Below are 22,465 nucleotides of genomic sequence, written 5' to 3'. Positions count from 1 at the left end.
CATGTTGGGGAATCTCTACAAATCTACATGTTTATAGTTTGCGGTTTGCAGAGAGATGATGGCTTTTGATGAACGTGTGGTGAGAGCGAGGCGATCGCCCATTCGATGTGTGGCTGGGTAGCGCCTGCACCGTGCATGGAGATCCCCCGACGTCACCGATCCGAACGGTGCCTGAAGCGCAAGACTCCACCACCAAAGTCCAGAACAGCTCGAGCTCTGCAGCCACGGAACGCTTCCTTGCTATCCATACATTACCCCAGCGCCGCAGTACCTGCTTCTAGATACACTGGGCCTACCCCGCGATGTGGGACGACGAGGACAACAACCCATATGGGTCCTTTGCCCGCCATGATTCCAACACCTCTGATGTTACTGGGCTAGCCTCCCCTACTGCCTGTAAGGCTTCAATATCCAATGCCCAAGCTGGAGCAGGCCCATAAGCTTACTGTGCTGTAGTGCCGTACCGACCAGCGACGCCGCCTTCCGAGACATCGTCCCCCGCGCAAGAGTCGCCCGAATATGTCTCGCAGAGGGACATGAGCGATGTCGACTATGACGAGGACCAGCAAAGCGGCGATCCTGTTGCACCTAAGAAGGGCGGGTATGATGCGCGCGTGGAGCAATGGCTGTACGAGAACCCAGGGCAACTCATCCTCATCACCGAGGCGGGGAAAGACAATGTCAATTTTATCCAGTACACTATCAATTGCGGCGTAGGGAAAACATATCCAACGGCAGAAAGATGGGCTAACACCATCATAGGGCCTTGAAGTTAAGCGCAGGTACTCTGAATTTGCTTCATTGCGAGCGACACTGGTCAACCTACACCCTACCCTTATCATACCGCCGATACCTGAGAAGCACTCGATGGCAGACTATGCCGCACGTCCTACAAAGGCGAAGGAAGACGCTGGTATAATAGAGCTGAGGAAGCGCATGTTGGCTGTCTTCCTCAATCGCTGCCGGGCCATGAAGGAAGTGATGGAGGACGGTGTCTTCTGGCGATTCCTCGATCCGCACACAAGCTGGGTGAGCTACTTTGGCCGAGGCTAGAGTCGATTTCCGCTAATCAATGCCGTCAGAACGAGGTGTTGAGCAGTGCGCCAGTCGCCAACATTCCCAAGCAGATCTTGAAGGCTCCCCCACTGAACACCGCGAACCCTACTCAAGCGCACAGCTATCTCCCCGTCCCATCGTCCTCGGCGAAGCTGAAGTCTGCTGGAGCGACATCCAGCTCAGGCACTCCCACATCACCACCCAATCACGCCGCACTACCCTCCGCCGCTGCGCATACAATACCTGGGCCGCAGGTCTTCGGTCGCTTTCCACCGGAGTCGCGGGAGCTGTCAGAAGAAGAGCTGGATCCATACTTTGTCAACTTCGAACAGTCCTCGAAGGAACTGGAATATCTGCTGCAGGGACCAATGGAGAAGGTCAACAGGCGGTTGCTCACGCACTTGGGAGCTTGGGGTGATGACATGGCAGAGCTGGGCGCACGCTTCAACGCATTCTCGCTGTCCGAACAATCTCAGTCGCTTGCCGCAGCGATAGAGAAGACAGGACAAGCAGTCGACTCCACCTACGTTTCAACTTCCGAACTATCCTCTTCCCTCAGCGCAAGCTTCGCCGAACCCATGCGCGAAAGCGCACAATTTGCTGGTGTCGTTCGCACCGTCCTCAAATACCGCATACTCAAGCGGATACAAGAAGACATGACCAAAGACGAACTTGAGAAGAAGCGCAACCTCCTTGAATCCCTCGAGCGCAGCGAAGCTGAGTCGAAGCGTTTGGAACAACACCTCAGCGGCGTCGGCCAAGTCCCGCCCACACGAAGTCGCGCGGCCTCACACAGCTCTCAACGAAGCGGCAACTCGGAGCCCAGACGGAGTGCGGAGGCAGATAGAGCGTCGATCGACTCGGACTTCCCGCCTACGCACGGCGATGGATCACCACCTTCAAGTCATCAAGGTGCGCCAGACAGCCCGAATGCGAGCGCATATTCGCCCCCGAGCAGCCCGCATAAGAAGACAGCAAGTGGGAACTTTGTTACGAATAAGCTGTTTGGGTCAATCACACATGCATTCCGGGGTATGGCGGATGTCGATCCTGAGAAGACAAGGAGAGATCAGATCGGGAAAACAAGAGACAGTCTGGTGCAGGTGAGCAAGCAATTTATACTCCAACCTTAAGAGGAGAGTGCTAACACATCATAGCTTGAGCAAGCCCTGGGTGTTGCAGAGAAGGACACTAAAGATGCAAGCTCTGGCGTCATGAAGGACTTGCGGAGATTCCAAGAAGAGAAGGAGAACGATTTGCGGCGGTACATGGTAAGTTCTAACAAGATTCCACGACATACTCTCGTCCATACTGACACCCATGCAGATGGAGTTCGCACAATGCCATATCGACTGGGCACAGCGCAACAAGGCCGCGTGGGAGGAAGCGAGAGTGGAAGTCAACAACATCCAGCACCCAGCAGACGAGTACCCGAGGAGCTCTAATGATATGTAGAAGAAGCAGTAGATGTAATAGCTCGATGAAGAGGATCGGGCGAATTGAAATCACTATCTCATCATTCTCAAGATGCAATGCAACGTTTCACATAGATGCTCGATTCTCCTGCAGCTCGCCAATGCAGGCTCCGTAAATCAAGCCTAAAACGCCAGATGATGCCTAAAACCAGCTCTTCTTACGAGGCCTTGCGACTGGAACCGCAATCTTCCTCCAGCCCTGCCCAACGCTCCATCTTCTACGCAGTCAACGCAGAGCTCAACCCCAGAATCCCCATCCCCGCAAACGCACTCGCAAAACACAATTTCCGGCTATGCGTCAAATCGAGCGACTCTCCAAGTAACTGCAAACTCACCATTGCCATAATTCCCGCAGTCACCGCAAACATACATCCGTACACCGTCTCCCCCGGCCCATCCAACCCCTTCTCCCCTCCCCCATGGCTTTTGTTCGCCACCCTAAACCAGAGCGCCGCAACACCCGCGCCCAACGGCTGACTCACGCCCCCAAGTAATGCGCTCCAAAACATCGCCTTCCATCGCGAGTTTATCGCAAGGTAAAGTGGGAGTGCCATAGCGAAGCCCTCAGTTATGTTGTGGATAAATAAAGCGAGGAATATGCTGAGTCCGAGGGTGGGGTTTGCGTGGTTTGTTGCGTAGGTAATGAAGCCCTCGGGGATTTTATGCAGAGCGATTGCGGTCGACGTTTGCAGGCCGATGGAGAGGAAGACATTGGTGGGAACATGGTGATGGTGTTGTGGGTGGGAGGCGTGGGATGAGGTGGTGGAGGTTGAGGAGAGGGTGGTGGTGCTGTGTTTTTGTGCGAGGCTGTGCGGGCGAGTATCATCAGTTGCTGGCAAGGAAGCAGTCGAGTTCTCCATCGGTAGCGGGCCGGAGCGTGTTGGTACCAGCGGTGTTGTTTCGTCGACGTCCTCCAGGGTGAGGGGTTGGCGGTCGTGCGCGTGTGGGCCTTGGGTAGTTTGGTGTCTGTTTACTGCCGCAGGGCGGGTGGGGTTCAGGTGCTGGCTTGATTTTGAGGAGTGTAGACGGAGGGGGCGCGCGTGCTGGATGTTCTTAAAGCACTCGGTTCCGCAGGTGTCCGAGTAGCCGTAGCATTGGCCGTTTTCGTCGCAGTGCTCTTTTTTCTGGCCGGTGACGAGCTGGGAGACTTTGGTGGAGATGGATGTGTGTAAGGAGGGCCTGCGAGGGAGTTTGGAGTCCTGGTTCTCGTCGTTGGTACCGTACGAGCGGCGACCGTCATGATCGTGCTGACCGTCCATCAGAGGGGCGTTCCTGTATTCTTGCATTGTTTCGTGCGAGTGCGCTGTTTCCTCGTCATCGACTTTACCCTCCTCTTCATCACCATGCTCGTGATCGCAATCAACAGTGGTGTGTGGGATATACCGATGCAGGAAGTCAGACACAATAGAAATGCCCAGTGCGCCAACTAGGAAGCATCCAATCATGGTCAGAACAGCATTTCTGGGGATCATGCCCCCTTCTATCAAGTACTTCTTTGCTGATGGCAGCATGCTGAAAAGAGAGGAGAAAATCTGCACGTGTTGTTAGTCGATGTCCGGCTTCCGCGATGTATGAGACATACCATGACGCCAAACGACAAACTTAATCCGGCTGAGAGGAAGGCATTGTTATCTTCGATCTTGAAGTTCTTCTTGCCAGGAAACTGGCGGATGACGAGGTCGACGCATATTATCGAGGCTCCGAACGTGCATGCTGTATGTTGGTAAGCATCTGCTTTGATCATCAAGTTCAATGTGAGCGTATGAGCATACCGATACCGCTTACCACCGACATAATCCATCCTCGCGTGTCGTTGTCGAGCATGGCTGCAGCTTTCCGCGCCTTGCGGTACCTGTACCTGTCTTTCGTGTTTTCCTCGTGACGTCGGTTCGGAAAACTTCAATATCGCGTCGTACAAGCCACGACGCCGGTATTTATAATATATAGAGAGTGATTATACGCGATGTCTACTTTCTGGGTGGTCAGGCGAGGCTTGATATGCGCGGGCGAGGTTTGTAGGCAGTCCTGGTGATGATGGCACCTTGATGGACACTCTGCAGATCATGCGCTAGCGCCGTAGGGCTGAGAGGATAGTTTCATCACGTGAAGCCATCAAAAACGTGGAATATGGGCGGTTTTATTGGCTGACAGTCGATGGACTAAGTTGTGACATTATGTTTGTTGCACGTCTCGTGGTGAATGTAGTATGTGTGACACGTACGAATAGAACTTCTCAAACTTCCTTTCAGTCACACACTCTCATGATACAGAAGAACCGGGCAATGCCCCTAGATCATGGGGGTGCTCAAGTCTACCCGCCGCCGTGTGGTTAGCTGATGAGTGTCTAGAAGACTACAAGTCAATTTTGGCATCTTGGGTTTTAGGTAGAAAATGTCTGGAGACGCCAGGCTTGACTGTGCGAGGAGAGGACGAGCCGCTGCTGCTACGGCGCTGCATCCAAGCTTTCCTGCAACATGAGAGGCACAATTATTTCAGAGAGGCGCAAGCTGATCATGCTGGGATGGTAAATCTTCGTTTCTCACTCGTGGACTACATGTGAATCTTTTGTCGAACCGCTCCGAAGAGCCTCCCTCTTATCTCGCCGAATGCGGCTGATGTAAATCAAATTCTAATACTCCCGACACGCTTGCAATCTCCCTGCCAAGCTGATGTCATGTTCCCAGTTGCGCCTTCGCTATGCTCTTAATAAGGATAAGGAAAAATGTTCTTTGAGAACGATAAGTGTAGGATAGATGGGAAGACAGGCCGTGAAGCGCAAGACTGTTGAAAATCTCCAGCCTTGAACGTGTAGTAGGAGAATCGTGATAAGAAGATTATGCGTTCGATGGCCGAGGGATGAGAATCTTGTGCCATTTACCCTCGCCGTCCTCTGGCCTGTCGTTCATGACAAGCAAATTCGGCCCGCCGCAGTAGCTGCCCGGTTTGGCTGTTCGAGTGACCTCGGCCCAGTGGCCAGCAAGGTCAGCACCTGTAGCGTTGTGGGCGAAGCCTCGCATAGGGTCGTCGTACTCCCAGACGGTATCGGTGACAGTCTGTCCGGGCTCGTCGCCCAAACGCGAGTTTGTGCCAGGAAAGCCGACCATGGGATTGAGGATGTCGTGAATTATCGAGTATAAACGCTCTGGACGGCGAATGAAGTTGAGCCATGACAAAGTCTTCTCGTCGTATGCAACTCGGATGTACGGGTTCATGTAAATGCCCGAGTCTGCTGGCATGCCCCTTCCAGTCATTTGGTATTGCAGATCAGCGTTGATCAAACAACACTCAGAGGCTTCCCAGAAAGTCTCCTCTTCATAGCGGAACCGTAGCGGAGCTCGACGATTCGGCGACATATGTTGAACACTCGTCGTGGTATTGGCGGGCTTCCCCTCGAACTGAGCCTGGTCTTGGAACCACTGGGCCTCGTAGGCCACCATGCCTCCCCAGCAGCTTCGTACCCTAACAGCATCCGTTTGCGAGAGCATGTCCTTCCTGCTTGTTGCAGTCCCAGCGCTTGTGAAGTACGGAAAGAAGGGAATTCCTGTGATGCGTCCATCAAAATCGCGCGTAGCGAAACGATCGTAGTACTTGAAGGCGTTGATGAAGTCGAGGGCGCAAGCTGCTCCATAGTTGGTGCGACCTGTTGAGTCGATGTTGGTCGCAAAGAGCAGCTGGACGGCGTCGATGGGGTGGAAGTTGACGTCGTTTAGGTATAAGATCTTATCGAACTTGACACCCTGGTGGTCGATGGGGGCCAGAGCTCGGTTGCGAACTTCAGCAAGGAAGGCAATACGCTTCAGACGTGTCTCCCCTGTGGGCAGGGTGATGCGAGGCAATGTGCTGGAATCGAACTCTTCGGCGACAATAGTCGATTTGCCTAACCAATTAGCTGCGCTCGTGTTCGAGAACTCATGTAGACATACAAGTGACGTTCTGACGAAAGCTGGCCAGCGACTGCTTGGCTGCTTCCGTGGGATTGTCCTCATAAATGCTCAGATGCACGTTGTCCGGACCCAAAAGGTCTATCAGCTGCAGCACCGACCTCCCCCAGCCGCCAGATGTCAGTTGGCCTTTGTCTTCGTACAGCGACGCCACAATGAAGACCTTCTCGCCGTATGGATTTGCTCGCCCAGGCAGGGTGCTATTTGCTGCCCGCTGTTGCAGCTCGACATAGTGGGCTGGGCGGTTGGTGTAGCTGGGGAAGAAGATGCCTGCGACGAGGACCAGGAAGGCGCAAAAATAGGGAAAGGCGAAGACAGTGTAGTAGATGGCACGCAAAATCGAGCGCTTCTTCCTCCGCGGTGTCACCAGATGTGTGTATGTAGCCCGCTCAGACAGCGTCTTTACGCCTGGCAGCCGCGAGCTCAAGTTGCTGAGCCATGAAGATGTCGACACGGAGCGCTTCAGCTCGGGGAAGTCCTGGGCCTCAAGCGAGGTGCGTGGTAACCGCTCATAGTCGTGTCGCGGGAAGTCAGACATTGGAATCGAGGATAAGGCGCGTCGGCGGAGCAGGACCCGCATGTGACGGGAACGCAGAAAGGAGAGACTAGCCGAGAGGAAGCTGCGATTACTTCAGAGCCATGCGATCGGGGAATGTCGTCGAGGCTGTTCCGGAGAAGCGTAGTAGGTGTCGAGGAGCGGCCAAGCAAGTGAAAGCCATTCAACAGGAGCTGGGCCGTCGGTCTTTTGTAACTCGCAATCTTACCCCAAGCACCCACCAAGCCCGCACTGGGGCGCAGCCATGCCAGCGTCTGGGATAGGGTCCCTGAGCAGCAGCTGGACGGACCCTTGCAACGCGTGTGACCCCACCAACACTAGAACAAGACAGTCACATTCCGTGGCTACACCTTCTGCGGTAAGCATCGATGTGCACCCATCACCGTGTCCTCTCCATCGGCGCCTATCATAGCTGCATCCGGCAAAACGTGTGGATGACTAAGTCAACTAGGAAGGCCAAACCGCTAGGTGACGGCTCGCCGGCCTCCCTGAAATCGGAGAAAGAGCGAGGGGGGAGCGTGCGCAGCCCTGGCTACGCCTTCAAGGCCTCCACCCAAGGAAGCCTGCTCTCTTACCAAGCCTTGTGTACGGGACACCTTAAATCGCTCACAAGAGGCAGACACGGTACGCAAGAACACACGCCCAGCTGCTGTGCAGCGGGAGTGCTGGAGCTACTGTGCGGCTTGGAGAGCCAACAATAGTTGTGTTTGCCGACTGAGCAGCACCAAACATCAAAAGCTCGAGGCAGCTCCACTGCGTAAGTGCGTATACGTATAAGCGTATAAGTGGTAGCAAATTGCGCATTGAAGAGGCTGATGTGAGCGGCACCTTCCGCAGCACCGCGCAGCTAAGATTTCTGGAACCATCAAATGCAGTTAGCACGCACCATCGTTCATCGATGCGTCTGCCGCAGCTACTTCACCATAGAAACGCATATCTCAATAACACTGGAGCTAGACAGTATCGAATCAGCCTCGGATAGTGACACTTTCGTCCGGAGTCCTTCGCAGCCCGACCCTCCGGATGCACCGAAAAGGCACGACTCGACACGTCGTACGACGCGCGGTCTTATCGATTGCAACGACACAAAGAGTATACATCAGAGAACGGCCTTGAACGTGGCTGAGTTGGGAGTTGCTGAGGATCTGGATTCTAGAGACAGAGCAGCTCTTGAAAGGTGAGGATCTACAGAGAAGCAACTACTATCAGTGCAGCCTTACACCATATTCTTACTGCCTCTGATCATAATGAAAACTAACCTCAGTGCTCATGGACTCCCTACTATCTCGTCCACCCCCCGCCCCAGCACTCATATCCCACCGAGCCGGCGTCATAGTATAGTCGATAGGCCTTGCAGTCACTGTACTTGGTGTTGGCTCTTTGACCACCACTTGTGGTACCCCACCGTCCGCAGCGTTCTTCACCCTTTTATTGTGGAGCTCGGATGTCGTCGGGCTGGCTGGCTCAGTGGACCTTCCCTGGCGATCCGAAACCTTCTCACGCTTCTTTGCACCTTCCTTGCCAGCAGATCCACTTTTTCCAGCAGCAGTCTTCATCCAAGAAGGATCCACAGCAATGTTGCGACTCTGCACAGAACCTCCTCCATTACCCCTACCTTCCGGAAGGGTTTCGCTGCGTGTCCTCCCTCCTCGCCTGCGGGGTTTCGAACCTGCTTGCCCAGCTATGATATTCGTCAGCCTTGACACACCACCGAGGAGCTTACAGTGAAGGGAAGAGTATTACTTGCTTGTCGCTTACCGTGTCCATTGTCCTGTCGTGTCAACTCCCATCGCAAATCCTCGGTATCGTATCGGCCTTGCCCTCTTTCGCTACGCGGCGAGTGTCGAGTGTACGGGTTTCCATCGCCTTGTGCTCGAGCTGTGCGTTGAGTGTACGCTGGATATAACGAAGAATCATTCCAGGAGACACGAGTCTTGCGAGGTGCACCAGCTGGTATACTGTCACGAGGTATGTCTTCGGTAGATGCTGACGACCGACTACTCGAGCAAGTTCCCAAATCAGTGCTGGAGGATCGTGGGTTCCTCTCTTTTCTGCGCTTCTTCTCTTTCTTGCGATCCTGCCTATCCTTCGCTTCTCTTGCCTCTTCGATAAAGGCAGGATACTCGCCCACAACCTGAAGACAATCACATTTGACAGAGGCAGGTTCAGCTGGCAATCGAGTCTTTGAAGCTGCTCCAGAGCTCGATTCTGACCGTCCTTCAGCTTGCTGAGTGCCTCCGCCACTTCTTCGCCGCTCGTCCAGTAGACCAAACCATTCATCGTATAAACCCGGATGACCAAACGATGGTTGCTGGTACTGCATCGTCATATCTGGACGTGGTGGTACGTACGCATAGTACGTGCCAGGCACCGCTTGCCGGAAGACTGCCGGAGGATACCACATCTGATCATACACGGTACCGTACTGCTCCCATCCGAGTGCTTGAGGGTGAGCAGTGGGTTGCATGTGTGCAGGTGCTGGCTGCGGCACATAAGCCTGCATCTGTCGCTCATCTGCCCACTGCGTTCCATTATGCCAGTTGTCGAAGCCATCTCCTCTCCTCATTGTTGCGTCGTTTCGAGTCCTTTCGACCGCCGTCTGGAGCACCCTCCCATTCGGCGTTTGCTTCTTCATGGCTGAACATAGTCCATCGTCTTGGTTGTGTTTCATTTTCTTGTCCCAATTACCGGACTCGACATCGTCTTTGCGGATTTTTAAGGCATTACGGTCGAACCACTTGTTGATCTTTCGACACTGCAAGTCCATGTACCGATGTACGAAGTAAGTGCCCAGGCATAGTAGCCCAGTACCAAGCACAGCGCCGACGACGAGCCCAGTAATAACAGCAGGCGTTAGCATTATTGTCGAAGAGGATAGTGAAGGGGTTTGGAAATACAAAGTATGGGGCAAATCACGTACATGGAAAGACTGCGTAGGTGGAATAGAATATTATTATGCTTACATCCGCATGCCTAAGAGCTTGAAAAGACAGCAAACATCGCAAGCTCGAGTCGTACTCGAAATACCAGACCAATGCCTGATACCCATCATCTAACCAAGTCCATACGTGTCTCCCATCTGTCACGTCCTGAGCTAGTCGTGATTAGCTCCCTCTGTACGACCTGCCAATCAACCTCAAGACCTCTCATTGCCGTCAACCCGGCTTGCGACTGCTACAGCCGAAGTAAAGCAAACGTGTACAACCCCCATAGTCTGTATTACCACGCACAGTGTGCAACCATAGTGCGACTTCGTTAGGCCAACTGACGATGTTAGCCAAACATCTCCGCCCGAATATCCACAACATACTTTGTGACGCCATTGACCCATACCTAATCGAGATAACCCATCTCCCCTCTTCCCCTTCCCCCTTGCCCTCCCTCTCCGCATAACCCATCCTTAGGCTGGAGCCGCCTGCGCCTCTGCCTGCCGCTGCTCCTGCATTGCCACAAACTCGGCATCAACAGCCCTACTGCAGCTGCCGTACAAGCACCAGAAGAAGAAAATGCAGAATGCAGCGACCAGGATGAAGGTGAGCACGATGGCGTGCGAGGCGGGCATATGGTAGCTCATTTTGACCACGCTTGTCGGGGCGAAGAGTGGCGGGGTGTGTTGGAATGTGTGGATCGGTGGTTGGGTGATTGGTTGAGGTGGTGGTGAGCTGCGAGTGCGATCGGGTTGAGTAGCTGTGCCCTAGGGGGTTTGGAGAGGTAGCTGATGGTATCGTGGAAGCTTTAGTGACCGCTGGGTGGCCGACGGGACGCAATTGTAAACTATCAGGGCTCCCAGGGTGCTCCGGGGAGTGGAGGTGAAGCAGAGCGTTATCGGTAGACATGGCTTGCTTTCACTTCACGATGCATACAGGCTATCAACCCTGCATCTATCTATCTTACAATCTTGTACAGTCCTATACACCCCCGTAGTATCATACAGCCATCTAGAATTCCCGCATACTATCCAAAACCTCCTTCTGCCGCTGCGTACCCATCTTCTCAAACCCATCAACCGACATGACGAAAGTGCCTCGCCCGCCTGTCAGCGCGCGGAGGTGGCTCAAGTAGCCCACCATCTCCTTCAACGGCACCCTCGCCACGATCTGCCTCTGGCTATCCGCAAGCTCACCCCCAACATCGCCCGTGCCATTCGCGAACGGATCGGGCGGCGTGTATATCAGATTCGGATCAATCCTTGGCAAATATTCAGTGGATGTGGAGGCAGCGATGGACTCGGAGCCGTCGAGCGAGAGCACTTGGCCGCCCCGTGCGGAGGAAATGTCTTGTACGACGGGGCCGAGGGAAGATTCGTGGACGAAGATGGTTGCGTTCATCACGGGCTCCATCAGTGAGGGTGCGTTTGCGGCGATGGCGGAGCGGAGGCTTGCATTCACGGCTGCGCGTGTCGCCATTGAGAGTGCGGCCGGCGTTGTGTCGGGGAAGAGCTGTGTGTCAGCGTCGAGGTCGATGCGCACCCGCGTGTTGGCGACGGGGAAGCCGTTGAAAGGGCCGCGGGCGAGGGCTGCGGAGGCGCCGGCTTGGAGGGAGTGCAGGATACCTGGAAGCGAGAGGTGTGGCGGGATGTGCGCTTTGTGGGATGCGGAGTCGTGGCGGGAGAGGTTGGGGTGGGAGATGCTGAGGCTGTTGTTGTCGAGTAGGGTAAACGTTGTTTCGAAGGGACCGTCTTCGATTTCGGTCTCGACTTGCGTGCCGGGGATGATCATGCTGTCCTCTATAGGCTCGACGGAGGCGGTGATGGTGGCTTTTGCTTGTTTGCCGGCGATGGGCTTGTCGAGTTCGTAAGTGTAGGGTGATGTTACTGAGGTGATAGTCTCGCGGTACCCGATCTCGATCTTGCCGATGCGTGCTTTCGCTTTGAAGTCGTTGAGGAGGCGGTCGCGGGCAATCTCAAGATGCAGGTCGCCCATACCCGCGAGATGCGTCTGTCCTGACTCTTCATCAATCGAGAGGTGCAGACTGGGATCTTCTCGCAGCAAGATCGCCAGACTCTCATGGATGTGCTTCTGCTCGCTGAGACTGTGTGGCTCAATGCTTGTGAAGAAGACCGGCGGCGGTACATTGATAGGCCTCAACTGCAGAGTGTTCAGTCCACCAGCTGGTGTACCTCGCATCTGCAGGCCTCTGTACACGATCAGTGTGTCACCAGTTCTTGCATGCTTGAGACCCGTGATTACACCGATCTGGCCGGGTCCGATGCTGTCGACTTCCACAGCATCGTTTGCGTACATTTTGAGCAGACGTGGCGCACGTTCTGCGACTCCCAAGTTCGTGTTATAGAGCATTGCCCCTTTGTCCAGCGATCCAGAGTAAACGCGTACGTACACCAGCACACCTCGTTTGGTGTCATTGACTACCTTGAAGGCGAGGGCGCAAGCTGCGAGATTCTTGACCTCAGGGGTCGCTAGATCTTTCGACTGCTGTGACTTCTTTGTTGACTTTGCAGGTTTGGCGTTTGCAGATGCATTGAGTAGCGTGGACAGGGTGCTGCTCTGACCTGAGATGCTGATCTCTGGGTCAGGGCGCTCGAGGGGTGATGGAAGTAGATCGACTGTTGCGTCGAGTAAAGGCTGAATACCAACATTCCGGAAGCTAGCTCCGGCAAAAACAGGTATGACAGCTTGTGAGCTCTGCAGTGTGACTCGTCGGAGGGACTGCCAGATGTGCAAAGCAGGTATAGCCAGATGATCTTCATCATGCTCAAGGAAGGACTCGACCATAACATCATCGTGCTCGCTCAGTGTTTCGACAAGAGCGACTCTGGCCTTCCTAATCTCTTCGGCAAACTTTGCATCGGTCTTGTCCAGCTCTTCAAGGCCATATGCCCGAATGTCTCTTCCGTCACCGCCGGACTGCCATAGCATACCGCGAAGATTGACAACGTCGCCGACACCAACGAAATCGCCATTGCCACCTTTCCACCATGGAATCTGACAAATTGCAGGCCAGCCGTGGAGCCTGACGCCAATTTCCTTCACAGTCCTCGAGAAGGCAGCACCGACTCGATCAAGCTTGTTGACAAAGATGATCCTGGGTATTTGGTAATTACCAGCCTGCGTCCAAACCTTTTCTGTTTGTGCTTCGACGCCAGCAACGCCGTCTAGAATGCAGACGGCACCGTCTAGCACACGAAGAGAGCGCAAAACCTCAAAAGTAAAGTCCGCGTGGCCAGGTGTGTCGATCAGATTTACATTGTGCGGGATCGATGACGGAGCGATGGACTCAAAGGACGCTGGTGCTGGAGGAGGGTTTGCGCCAGGTTCCTGGGGTGGCCAATGGAAGGTGATTGCTGCAGACTGGATAGTAATTCCACGAGCTCGTTCAGCAGGCAGGAAGTCGGTCACAGTGGATCCTTCATCGACATCTGCCAATTTTAGTCTTTTTAGATGTGGAATTATGGAACATGCATACCTCCTATTCTTCGTGTGTACCCACTGTAATAAAGCATGCGCTCCGTTGTCGTTGTCTTGCCCTACTCGGTAATCAGCGTTTGTCTTCCTCAACGCACTCACGATGACTACATACTGCATCGATGTGGGCAACAATGCCAATATTACGAGTGGTTTTTGATAGCAGGTCCGCTTGGGGAGTTTGGGTGGAGAGCAGCCTCCGTGGCGCCTTCACATCATGTCGAACGACTCGACGAGCACAACGCGCCCATCCAACCCACATACCAAAGTCTGCACCGAAGTGTATATATTAGACAGTGGTAGATGAAATACAGGCTGCACGTGATGACCAAAGTGATGCCGCTGTCAAGGGTCGCGCCTTGCCCGATGATGGCAAGGGCCGCTGCCAAGGATGTGGGTGAGCAGGCACGGCCGAGGAACGCTCAACGACGTCAATAGCTAGCAACAGCAGCTTGGTGCAATCAGCTGCTCTCTCCTCCACCATGGACTATTCTAACAACGATGAAGGGTATCCCGGCGGCTCCAGCCCGTGGGCATCGTCACCGCAACACAATCGCACGTCGTTCGGACAGCCGCCCACCAGCGACCTCCCCTCATCTCCGCTGCCTCCGCCGGCGTCACCGTACGGCCAGGACTCTGAGCAATATGGATACATGGGCGACAACACGCAACAAAACCGTTCGGGTATTGCTTCGACAGAGAATGGTGAATCGTACCCAGCGCCCCAGCAGCAACAGCCCAGCCAGGATGCGCCGCAGCTGCCTCAGCACCCAAATTCCCAACAACAAGCTCCTCAACCTGGCCAACAACCCCAACGATACCATGGAACACGTCCTCAGCGCCAACAGCAGCACTACAAGTTCCAAGCGAAGGTCACGGGACTCGAACGCAATGGCAAGAAGGACCCCATAATACGATTCGATGTATACGTATGTGTTTGGAGTACTATTGCGACGTCTACAGAGCTGACTTTGCTTAGACCAATTTGCCTAAGTTCAGGACCACCCAGTTCCGCGACGTCCGCCGAGTACACAGCGAGTTCGTAAAATTTGGCGAACACCTGATCTCCGCCTGCCCGGAAGCTATCGTGCCTGCAGTACCCCCAGCTACAACATCAGCAGGTGCTGGCACTGAGGAGGACGAGGCGCGCTTGAAGGCGGCGATACAGAGGTGGCTGAACGTTGTCTGCAGTAATGACATCCTGATCCGCGACGAGGAGATGGTCTTCTTCGTCGAGAGCGACTTTGGATACAGCCCAGTTGTGCGGAGGAAGCAGCCTGCCACTGGTGTTCGACGTAAGGTCATTAAGCAGTTTGCGCCGCCCCCAGACGACACGCCGGAGCTCGCTGCCGCTCGGCCGATTGTGAAGGCTTTCTATCTGGGTACAATGGAAGCGGAGCAAAAGGTCGAGAAGGTCGTCAAGCACAGGAGGAGTATGCACTTGACGTCTTCTTCCTTAGTCGTTGCTAACAGCATATAGATCTTGGTGTCGCCGAGTCCGATCTAGGCGCCAAATTCGCCGCAATGCACGCCCAAGAGACACATGTAGGACTCGCTCACGCGTACAAGAAACTGGGCAAGGTCATTCAGGCTACCGGCGACTTCCACGCCGCGCAGGGCACAGCGGAAGCAACCACCCTCGGCGACCCTCTCCAGTATCACAGCAGTGACGCTTTCATTGCCAAAGAGACCCTTACGAACCGTCATATTTTACTTCGCGAACTCCTCCAGGCGCAAGCAGCCACGAAATCGAAGCTGTCAGCCGCCGACAGACTGAAGGCCAGTTCCAGCGTAAAGCGCGACAAAGTCGACGAGGCGATCGCCCAACTTGACGAAGCGCGTAGCCACGAGCAATACTTGACATCAAAAGCGCAGCGTGTCACCGCGAACCTTCTGCAAGAGCAGAGGAAGTGGTTCGGTCGCACTGCAGCAGACATGCGCCAGGCGATCCGCGAATACGTCATCCGCGAGATCGAAGCCGAACGCCGCACACTCGCAACTCTCGAATCCGTCCGCCCTGACATTCGCGCAATCGACGGCAGCGGGGGTCTCTCACGATTAGGCCGCGAAGCACATCCCGCTCAACGACGCGCATCACTTGCAAACTCACAAGGACCGAAGGGTGACGCGTGGTCCGGTGTACCCAGGCGACCAGGCGATGGACTGAACAGGAGCGTCAGTGGCAGCATCCCCGCAGCGCTTCCTGAGGGCGACGAAGAGGAGGAGGAGGAATCAGGGCTTGCACGGAAGCGCGCGACGAGCAAAGCAGGAAGTACCAAGGCAGGTGAAGAGGATGACGATCGTATCGATGCGAAGAACGCAGCGAGCAGACTGGCGACCACGACTTTTTAGCAGCAAATCCGTGATAGGCAGGGCTGAGAAGATGTTTTTGTAGGATGAGAGGGATATTGGCAGCAGTATACCAATTGAGAGTCATGTCGAACTACACCAAAGGATTGTTCTGCAACAGTTGCCATCTTGATGTGCCGGTAGAGGTTGCATCGCCTGGGGGCTGTACAGGGCCTAGTCACAGGTGCCCCACACGACTTTAAAAAGTTTTGAATTCGTATCGCTCACAAAGCAGAAGAGTGAGAAGGAACACAATGAAGCATCTGCTAACACTGTACCTTTTAAAATATGACGATATAAATATTTTCAAAACAGTTTTTACCATCTGATCACTGAATAAAGCTGAGTGGCGCAGCGGAAGCGCGCCGGGCTCATAACCCGGAGGACACTGGATCGAAACCAGTCTCAGCTATCTTTTTTGAACACTTTTTTTTTCCCTGCTCTTGCGCTCCCTACAGCCCTGAACACCAATTGCACCGTTGCTGATGCGCTCTTCAACCAGGATCTGTATCAGGCATTCATTTTCGTGGACCGAGGGGAATGTCTGCTTACTTCATCTCCAAACAACAAGCGAGGAGGAAAACTAAAAAGCCGAAAGACTGAAGTTTTTGCGTTGTTTCCAGTTCAAGTAAGTAGTTTCGTGGTATATGGCATAGATATGATATTGTACAGTGTCTCAAGTCTAGCTGCAAATAGCCTTTCTTCTCTCGCCAACCCTTTGTAGGCTACAGACCAGCTACAAATTCCGCGGCCCACTCAGCGCAACCCTCAAGACAAGCAGCTCAAACCTATCAGCCCCAAGTCCGCTCCCATTGAACATGCTCCTCCAGCACCCCTTCCTCCTCCCTTCTTCGTACTCAAACAGCGAAGGAGACCCATTCTCATCATCACCTCCTTCTCCATTCAGTTCCTTTCTCAGTTTCTCAATTTTGCCGTTCAACTCGTGCAGGTTATGTGTCTGCCATTGCTTCTGCATCGCTCTTGGTTCCTTCTCATGACTCAACTTGATCTGCACGCGCTTCGCCGCTCTATTGGCTGCATCCAATGACGTATACACTTCAGTACATACATTCGGCAGAGGATGGTAGATACGTATTTGCTCCTTGCCTATTTTTTCGATATCGGCGTCATCGTCTTCGTCTTTGTCTTCAGCCTCGGACTCAGACTCGGATTCCTCGCTTGATCCGGCGTTGATGAGCTTCCACAGCCTGAGCGCATACACAGTTCGACTGATAAAAGGCGACGTGGAGATGGCTGAAGGAGTGAGGTTTTCGTGCACTCCCACTTCAGCACGTTCGACCCAAAGCTTCAATGTTAGGGACTTGCTGGGGTCTTCGGTCCCTTCGAATGTACCCTCGCACGCTGCCAGCCCGTATTTATCGATCTGAGTCGTCGTTGACTTGCACTGCATACCAAGGATTTCATGCTGCTGTCTCGCGTCCCGGAAGAGTCTATTTGTCTGCGCGTTCGCGTTGTCCAGGGATGTGAGCGGGTGAGCTGAGATCTCGGTTGTGAAGTTGCTGGATGATGAGAATGAAATCGTCTGGTGGATCGTGTATTCGAAGTATGGCTCCGCAGTGGGCGAGATGGTTGGAGATGGAAGCTTGATCTCGGTTGAATGTGTCAAGTTAGAAGGCTGAGTCGAAGCTGTTGAGATGGGGAGAACAGTTAGTGTAGCTTTTGGGTCTGTGCAGGTGTTCGAGGTTGGGAATATTTGCGGGGATGAAGCTCCTGTGGTGGTTTTGAGCTGAGAAAACTCCTCTGATGAAAATGGAGTCAATGGTTTTGGAGGTGTAGGCACAAACTGTGAGACTCTCAGAGGGGATGGTGCAGATGGAGTAGAATCTTCATGTACACTGTTGACAGACTTTGACGGTGCTGTCTCGACGAGTTCAGATGATTCTGTCGATCGCTGCTCCAAAGCAACGTCATTTGCAGGTTCAGATGGAGAAACCTGAGCAAGTTCCTCGGGCACAGGAAAATCTGGACAGTCGATGTTGAGATCCATTGGCTCAGGTACATCTGACGCCGTACCTTCTGTAACGCCAGCGGGTGCCAAAGGGATCATCGTTGCTGGAAGAGTATTGGCATGAATATCGAACTCGCCAGTCAAGGGCTGGAGGCGTTCGGAGACGTCAGGTAGAGTCGCAGTTTGATCACTTTGAATATTCAACCCTTCAGTCACCGCTGATCGCACCTCGCTCGCTCCACCTGTTGCATAGGGCTGTGCATCAAGTTGTCGTTCTGGACAGACCATCACCGCTACCGGTATCTCTGTTCGTGCACAAACCTGAACATATGCTGAGCGTTGTCCGGGTGCATCAAGCGCATGATTAGTAGATCGTTCGTGGCAAATATGCATTGCTTCAGTGGCAGCTGACGCCATGCTGCGGGAAGGAACAACAGGCGCCGTCGGTGGTCCATGTATATGCTCGCACTGAGCTGCTGTTGCCTTTGAACTCTCTTTGGATACCAAATCTTGGGCACTTGCTGTCCCCGTGAGTGAATCCGATCTTGTTGTAGCCTCTTGCACTGAACGTGACGCATCCTTCTGAGCTACATCCGAGACATTGGGACCAGGTGAGCTCATATTCATTGCATGAGAAGTACGGTATGTCTGCACTTTCCTATGGGTGACTACTCCCTTTCTGGACAGCCCCACGGAGCTCTGAGGCCTGGCATTGTGGCTTGCAGTTGACTTGGACTGCGATGGAACAATGGGTTCTTGCGTAGCAACTTCGGTATTTGGAGATGAGGTCGTGGGTTTAGAGGACAAGCTGGGTGTCTGTGGCTTTCGGTCATCGACGTTGTTGGAAAGATGAGCATTGTTCGACTGCTTGCCAGACGTGGTTGGAGCCTGGTTCAATTTGTTCCTTGACGCAGCCGGAAGGGTCTTCTGATTGACAGCGTCACTGATCGTGTTGTGCCTCGCGTTAGGGGAAGCCTGGTCGACAGGCCTGGATGCTTTGGACGTCAGTTCAGATCTGGAAGCGTTTACCTGCACTTGAGTTCTTGGTGAAGCTGAAGGAACTGTCGGGGCTGGGGTCTGACTTCCTGAGACAGATGCCTGGAAGTCCTCGGCACCTGAGGCGGCAGGCGCACCCCTCATGCTCGCTGGCTCCTTCTCCAGCCCATTCGTCTTCCTTATCTTCAACGTATGTCCGTAACTTGCACCAACCTCGGGCCTGTGTACATTCTTGATTGGCTTCGTCGACGCTCGCTCAGCCTGAGCTGTCCACCACCCACTACTAATGTTGTCTTGCTCCTTCGCTGCGCCAAGGTGCTCTGCTTTTGCCGTGTCCAGGATGTTGCACAGGGAGCTACAGTTTGCTACATTATCTGATCGGGCAGTTTTTGCTTTCCATGAAGTAGATGAGTTGAAGGTGCGCGAAGCTGGTGTTTGCTGCGTGCGCGCTTGAGTGGTAGTTACATAAGAGAAACTAGGCTTCTGTGGATGACTGCGATGCGCATCGGAGGACTCATCGGCTTCGTTTAGTGGGCGTCCCGCGAGTCTGGGGGAGGCGTTCGGCGTTCTGTCCTGGGCAGTTTGTACTGGTCGACTTCCTTTGGGGCCGGGAGGCGTACCCCTAGACGTGGGTGAGCGAACATCTTGCTGGGAAGTACCTCTCTGCGCAGATGATGTAGTGTTTTGGTGTACTCCAGTCGATGCAAAAACGTCATCTTGCGCCGTAGCAACAGCGGATTGCTTCTGTGACAGGGTGCTTGCGTGCGCGTCGTTCATCAGTCGACTTCGCAGATCACCTCCCGTCCTTGCCATCGAAAGCGGCGCTTCCTGCGTCGAGCTCTGCGCTACAACACCGCCTTGCTTCTTAGCCATCAACATCTTCAGCCGATCCTTGTTCAATGATTTGCCAGACTGGGATGTTGTGGTGGTATTTGGAGTCGACAGCTGGCTTTCGGGTGCTCTATCCGAATCTTGTCGCTTCAGGCTTGCTCTCGGAGGTATGATGCTATTGCCTTCGTCATATGGGAATTGCATCCCGCTTCTGGTGCTCCTCTCAGTAAGTCTTGGTGTCATGGTTATATGGCTATCAAAGCTAAAGCCATCGTCGGTATCACTGTAGCTATCACTCTCGCTACCCGAATCGATGACAAACGGGCCGAGCTTAGGCCGCTTTGCATTAGTCGGGGGTGCAGGAGGTGGCAGAGGTCGTTTTCTTGTGTCGCAGGAAGGTCGACTGACCGATGCTCCCCAAGTGAGCGAATCCATTCTGACCATCTTGCCCGATATTGCCAAAGCTGTGCTGTTCTTGGTCTGCGACGTCTGTTTTAATATCTTAGGAGATCTTGTACGTGATCGTTGTTGATGGTCACTTGTATCTGCGTCAGGGCCGTCACTCTCACAGTCCAGAAACTCCGCGCTCTTATACTTCTTCGCTTCCTGTTTCTTGCGAGTCGTTTTTCGCTTATCAAGCAGTCGAACTTGTTCTTGAGCCTCGTCTTGGCTCGAGGAGTAGCTTATGAATCGTGCTGTTGGTAGGTTGGCGGAAGGTAGACCGAAGCTTCGATTTGTAAGAGTCGAGGACTTCTTAGTTGAGAGCAAGTGTAGTGTAGAAGAGTGAGAAAGCGTGGCAGAGTTGGACCTCAGGTAATTGTCTGCACTTAATGCGTCAGCTCTGAAGAGACTACCGGTCGAGGTGAGAGAGCCGCTAGCTGGGGCCATAGTGAATATTTGATGGGCGTGATGTCTGGCTTCTGTTATTGTGTCTTGTTGGTACCTTCCAGGCAGAGTGTGGTCACTTTCTCCAAGTATAGAGTGGTATTGCGTGAGCTGAGGATCGTTACCGTCAGAGATCTGTCTGTCAGTAGAATCGAAGCTTTCTTTTCGTTTCGGTGACGAATCGATTTCCTCCCCGCCAGTTTGTTCTATCGCAACACCGCCCCCGGCCCCCTGCCATTCATGAGCCCAGTGCCCAGCCAGTGCGTTGCTAGGTGCAACATCATCAGGCCAAGGCGTGCAAAACAGCGAATCAGATCTATGCCTACTGTATATATCCTCGTATGAAATGGCGCCACAGCAGTCCAAAATTTACGTTCTATCCCCGGAGTGGCTTTAGAGAGGTCGAGCCTTCCAATGTGTTATGTTGATGGTATTGGTCTCGTGGCGCCTACTGACGTCGTTTGCATACACAGCTCATCATGCCCGGTTCGGACCAGGCATCTGCTTCACATTGGCAAACGGAGCTGCGGTGTATCACGCGAAATCAGCAAACGCCGTTTATCCAAAGGTTTGCCAGGTTTGGTTGGGATTTCGAAAATGTCCTGTGATCCCAGAAGACAACAAAGTAGCTCATATCAACGCAAGATCATTGAAAAGTACACTCAGCTCGTGAACTAAAGTAATGCCTTCTGGGTGAGTTCTTGTAAACTCCCGAATCTAGCATGAGCCAATATGTTATATAGCGGTTCCTGTGATCTGAGTTGTAGCTCGAAGGGATACACCCACTCAAATGTGATAGTATATGCCATATCTTTTTCGCAACACGTACAAGGTATTAGGCTTCTCGTTGCTTTTTGCCCGCTCAAGTGCAGCTTCCATGATACCAACACCTTGCTGTGCACACGAAGTCTGATAGCCGGGAATATAGGTGTGAGCATACCGCACTTTGTCCGTGTTACGCCAAAAATCGCGTTGTCATACTCATAAGGCTCGCTGATTTTGGGCTCGCTCTTGGAAACGAGCAGCGAGTAAAGCCCGCATAGCAGAGTCAGCACTTCCGCACTTCAATATCATTGATCTTCCGAGCTCGATGTTGCGGCGACAAGGATCATTGAGCGCGGTCTCGTGACTGTCCAGTTTTTCAGACGGTAAGGTGAAGATCTTTGGCGGGAATGAATCAAATTCAAAGTCATTGTGGCGACTTGGTGGTGGTCGAGTCTTCTCCTCAGCAATTGGGCCAGCGGGCTTCTTGGTAGCCACTCCTCCTCCATTTGACGTCTGCGATCGCGTTCCCCTGCGACAATGGCCGTGTCGTTATTCGCCAGCACCAATGGTGGCATTACGATATTCTCATGCCGTAGCTGGGTTTGCACGAATAGCATCTTTATGCACAGTTGTACGCGCAGAAAGAATTCGAAGCGTCTCTAATACGGGATATCGCACCAAATTCCTCCGTCTAGATCATTTTGTAATTCGAGACGTCTTTGTAGAAAACAAAAGTACTCAACTAGCTCTTTCTCGAATCCTGAGGGAAGCTCGTGTGGCGCAGTCTTGATAAAAAATGAGTAGACAGACGTCAGATTGGGGAAGCAGACGCCAAGGATGCAAGAGTTTGAAAGAATCGAATGACAAATGCCGGTAAATGCGATACAAGGATAGTAGTAAAGAGTGAAGTGGTGCGCGATGTGTGGAGAGAAGAAACCGAGGAAAGAAATCGCGACCCTGAATTGTTGGTTTGTGCATGTGGCGTACCGTGTCCGTGCGCGTAATGCGCGGATTCGCGTAATGCGCCGAACCACCTTTTTGTACCCATACTTCACTGTACAATTACTCAACGCCACAATGACTATGAAATCTGCCTTTGAAGAGATAGACTCTATGATACCATGCGATAAGATCCCGTGGACAGCGCTGGCTAAAAAACATAAGGTTGTGCGCTCAACCCTGTCTCAAAAATATCGACACGAGACGCGATCGCGTGAAGA

General features: G+C 53.3%; 6 protein-coding genes and 1 non-coding gene across 7 annotated transcripts; 3 read left to right on the top strand and 4 right to left on the bottom strand.

The window, feature by feature from the left end:
* Window positions 1–181: 181 nt before the first annotated feature.
* BU25DRAFT_413318 (uncharacterized protein) lies at window positions 182–2,543 on the top strand. Its single transcript, XM_033707009.1, has 6 exons — window positions 182–396; window positions 457–713; window positions 763–1,029; window positions 1,083–2,159; window positions 2,214–2,327; window positions 2,383–2,543. The coding sequence occupies exons 1-6, from the start codon at window positions 303–305 to the stop codon at window positions 2,509–2,511; spliced, it is 1,938 nt and encodes a 645-aa protein (XP_033558970.1). The 5' UTR covers window positions 182–302; the 3' UTR covers window positions 2,512–2,543.
* BU25DRAFT_441833 (glycosyltransferase family 69 protein) lies at window positions 2,412–7,206 on the bottom strand. The gene is made up of 4 exons (XM_033709255.1): window positions 6,455–7,206; window positions 5,470–6,408; window positions 4,114–4,244; window positions 2,412–4,063 (listed from the first exon to the last, which is right to left on the bottom strand). Exons 1-4 carry the CDS (start codon window positions 7,050–7,052, stop codon window positions 2,750–2,752), a joined length of 2,982 nt encoding a protein of 993 aa, XP_033558969.1. The 5' UTR covers window positions 7,053–7,206; the 3' UTR covers window positions 2,412–2,749.
* Window positions 7,207–8,257: 1,051 nt separating this feature from the next.
* BU25DRAFT_460942 (uncharacterized protein) lies at window positions 8,258–9,888 on the bottom strand (the record flags this gene model as incomplete). The annotated part of the gene is made up of 2 exons (XM_033710398.1): window positions 8,258–8,709; window positions 8,787–9,888. 2 exons carry the CDS (start codon window positions 9,886–9,888, stop codon window positions 8,258–8,260), a joined length of 1,554 nt encoding a protein of 517 aa, XP_033558968.1.
* Window positions 9,889–10,903: 1,015 nt separating this feature from the next.
* On the bottom strand, window positions 10,904–13,840 carry BU25DRAFT_493417 (P-loop containing nucleoside triphosphate hydrolase protein). Its single transcript, XM_033711713.1, has 3 exons — window positions 13,566–13,840; window positions 13,452–13,512; window positions 10,904–13,404 (listed from the first exon to the last, which is right to left on the bottom strand). The coding sequence occupies exons 1-3, from the start codon at window positions 13,710–13,712 to the stop codon at window positions 10,967–10,969; spliced, it is 2,646 nt and encodes an 881-aa protein (XP_033558967.1). The 5' UTR covers window positions 13,713–13,840; the 3' UTR covers window positions 10,904–10,966.
* Window positions 13,841–13,886: 46 nt separating this feature from the next.
* Window positions 13,887–16,059, top strand: BU25DRAFT_441831 (vacuolar protein sorting-associated protein Vps17). The gene is made up of 3 exons (XM_033709254.1): window positions 13,887–14,379; window positions 14,430–14,883; window positions 14,931–16,059. The coding sequence occupies exons 1-3, from the start codon at window positions 13,933–13,935 to the stop codon at window positions 15,800–15,802; spliced, it is 1,773 nt and encodes a 590-aa protein (XP_033558966.1). The 5' UTR covers window positions 13,887–13,932; the 3' UTR covers window positions 15,803–16,059.
* An 80-nt stretch (window positions 16,060–16,139) lies between these two features.
* BU25DRAFT_t110 lies at window positions 16,140–16,211 on the top strand. The gene has a single exon. It is a non-coding gene; the product is annotated as a tRNA-Met (tRNA).
* A 324-nt stretch (window positions 16,212–16,535) lies between these two features.
* Window positions 16,536–20,483, bottom strand: BU25DRAFT_493415 (uncharacterized protein; the record flags this gene model as incomplete). Its single annotated transcript, XM_033711712.1, has 1 exon — window positions 16,536–20,483. The coding sequence occupies one exon, from the start codon at window positions 20,481–20,483 to the stop codon at window positions 16,536–16,538; it is 3,948 nt and encodes a 1,315-aa protein (XP_033558965.1).
* Window positions 20,484–22,465: the final 1,982 nt, after the last annotated feature.

This window comes from Macroventuria anomochaeta (genome assembly GCF_010093625.1).
Source record: "Macroventuria anomochaeta strain CBS 525.71 unplaced genomic scaffold BU25scaffold_29, whole genome shotgun sequence".
Classification (NCBI taxonomy): Eukaryota; Fungi; Ascomycota; class Dothideomycetes; order Pleosporales; family Didymellaceae; genus Macroventuria; species Macroventuria anomochaeta.
This window is presented reverse-complemented; position numbering and strand designations above follow the sequence as displayed.

Bases quoted from the DNA above. Each gene is read 5' to 3' on its own strand.
- BU25DRAFT_413318 (XM_033707009.1), top strand. From the start codon at position 303: ATGTGGGACGACGAGGACAACAACCCATATGGGTCCTTTGCCCGCCAT. The intron at 714-762 runs GTAGGGAAAACA...ACACCATCATAG, and splicing joins AGTACACTATCAATTGCGGC to GGCCTTGAAGTTAAGCGCAG. The intron at 2,160-2,213 runs GTGAGCAAGCAA...AACACATCATAG, and splicing joins CAAGAGACAGTCTGGTGCAG to CTTGAGCAAGCCCTGGGTGT.
- BU25DRAFT_441833 (XM_033709255.1), bottom strand. From the start codon at position 7,052: ATGCGGGTCCTGCTCCGCCGACGCGCCTTATCCTCGATTCCAATGTCT. The intron at 6,409-6,454 runs GTATGTCTACAT...CTAATTGGTTAG, and splicing joins CTTTCGTCAGAACGTCACTT to GCAAATCGACTATTGTCGCC. The intron at 4,245-5,469 runs GCAGCTACTGCG...ACCAACATACAG, and splicing joins CACTCGAACAGCCAAACCGG to CATGCACGTTCGGAGCCTCG.
- BU25DRAFT_493417 (XM_033711713.1), bottom strand. From the start codon at position 13,712: ATGTGGGTTGGATGGGCGCGTTGTGCTCGTCGAGTCGTTCGACATGAT. The intron at 13,513-13,565 runs GTATGTAGTCAT...ATTACCGAGTAG, and splicing joins TTGTTGCCCACATCGATGCA to GGCAAGACAACGACAACGGA. The intron at 13,405-13,451 runs GTATGCATGTTC...TAAAATTGGCAG, and splicing joins GTACACACGAAGAATAGGAG to ATGTCGATGAAGGATCCACT.
- BU25DRAFT_441831 (XM_033709254.1), top strand. From the start codon at position 13,933: ATGGACTATTCTAACAACGATGAAGGGTATCCCGGCGGCTCCAGCCCG. The intron at 14,380-14,429 runs GTATGTGTTTGG...GACTTTGCTTAG, and splicing joins TAATACGATTCGATGTATAC to ACCAATTTGCCTAAGTTCAG. The intron at 14,884-14,930 runs GTATGCACTTGA...AACAGCATATAG, and splicing joins GGTCGTCAAGCACAGGAGGA to ATCTTGGTGTCGCCGAGTCC.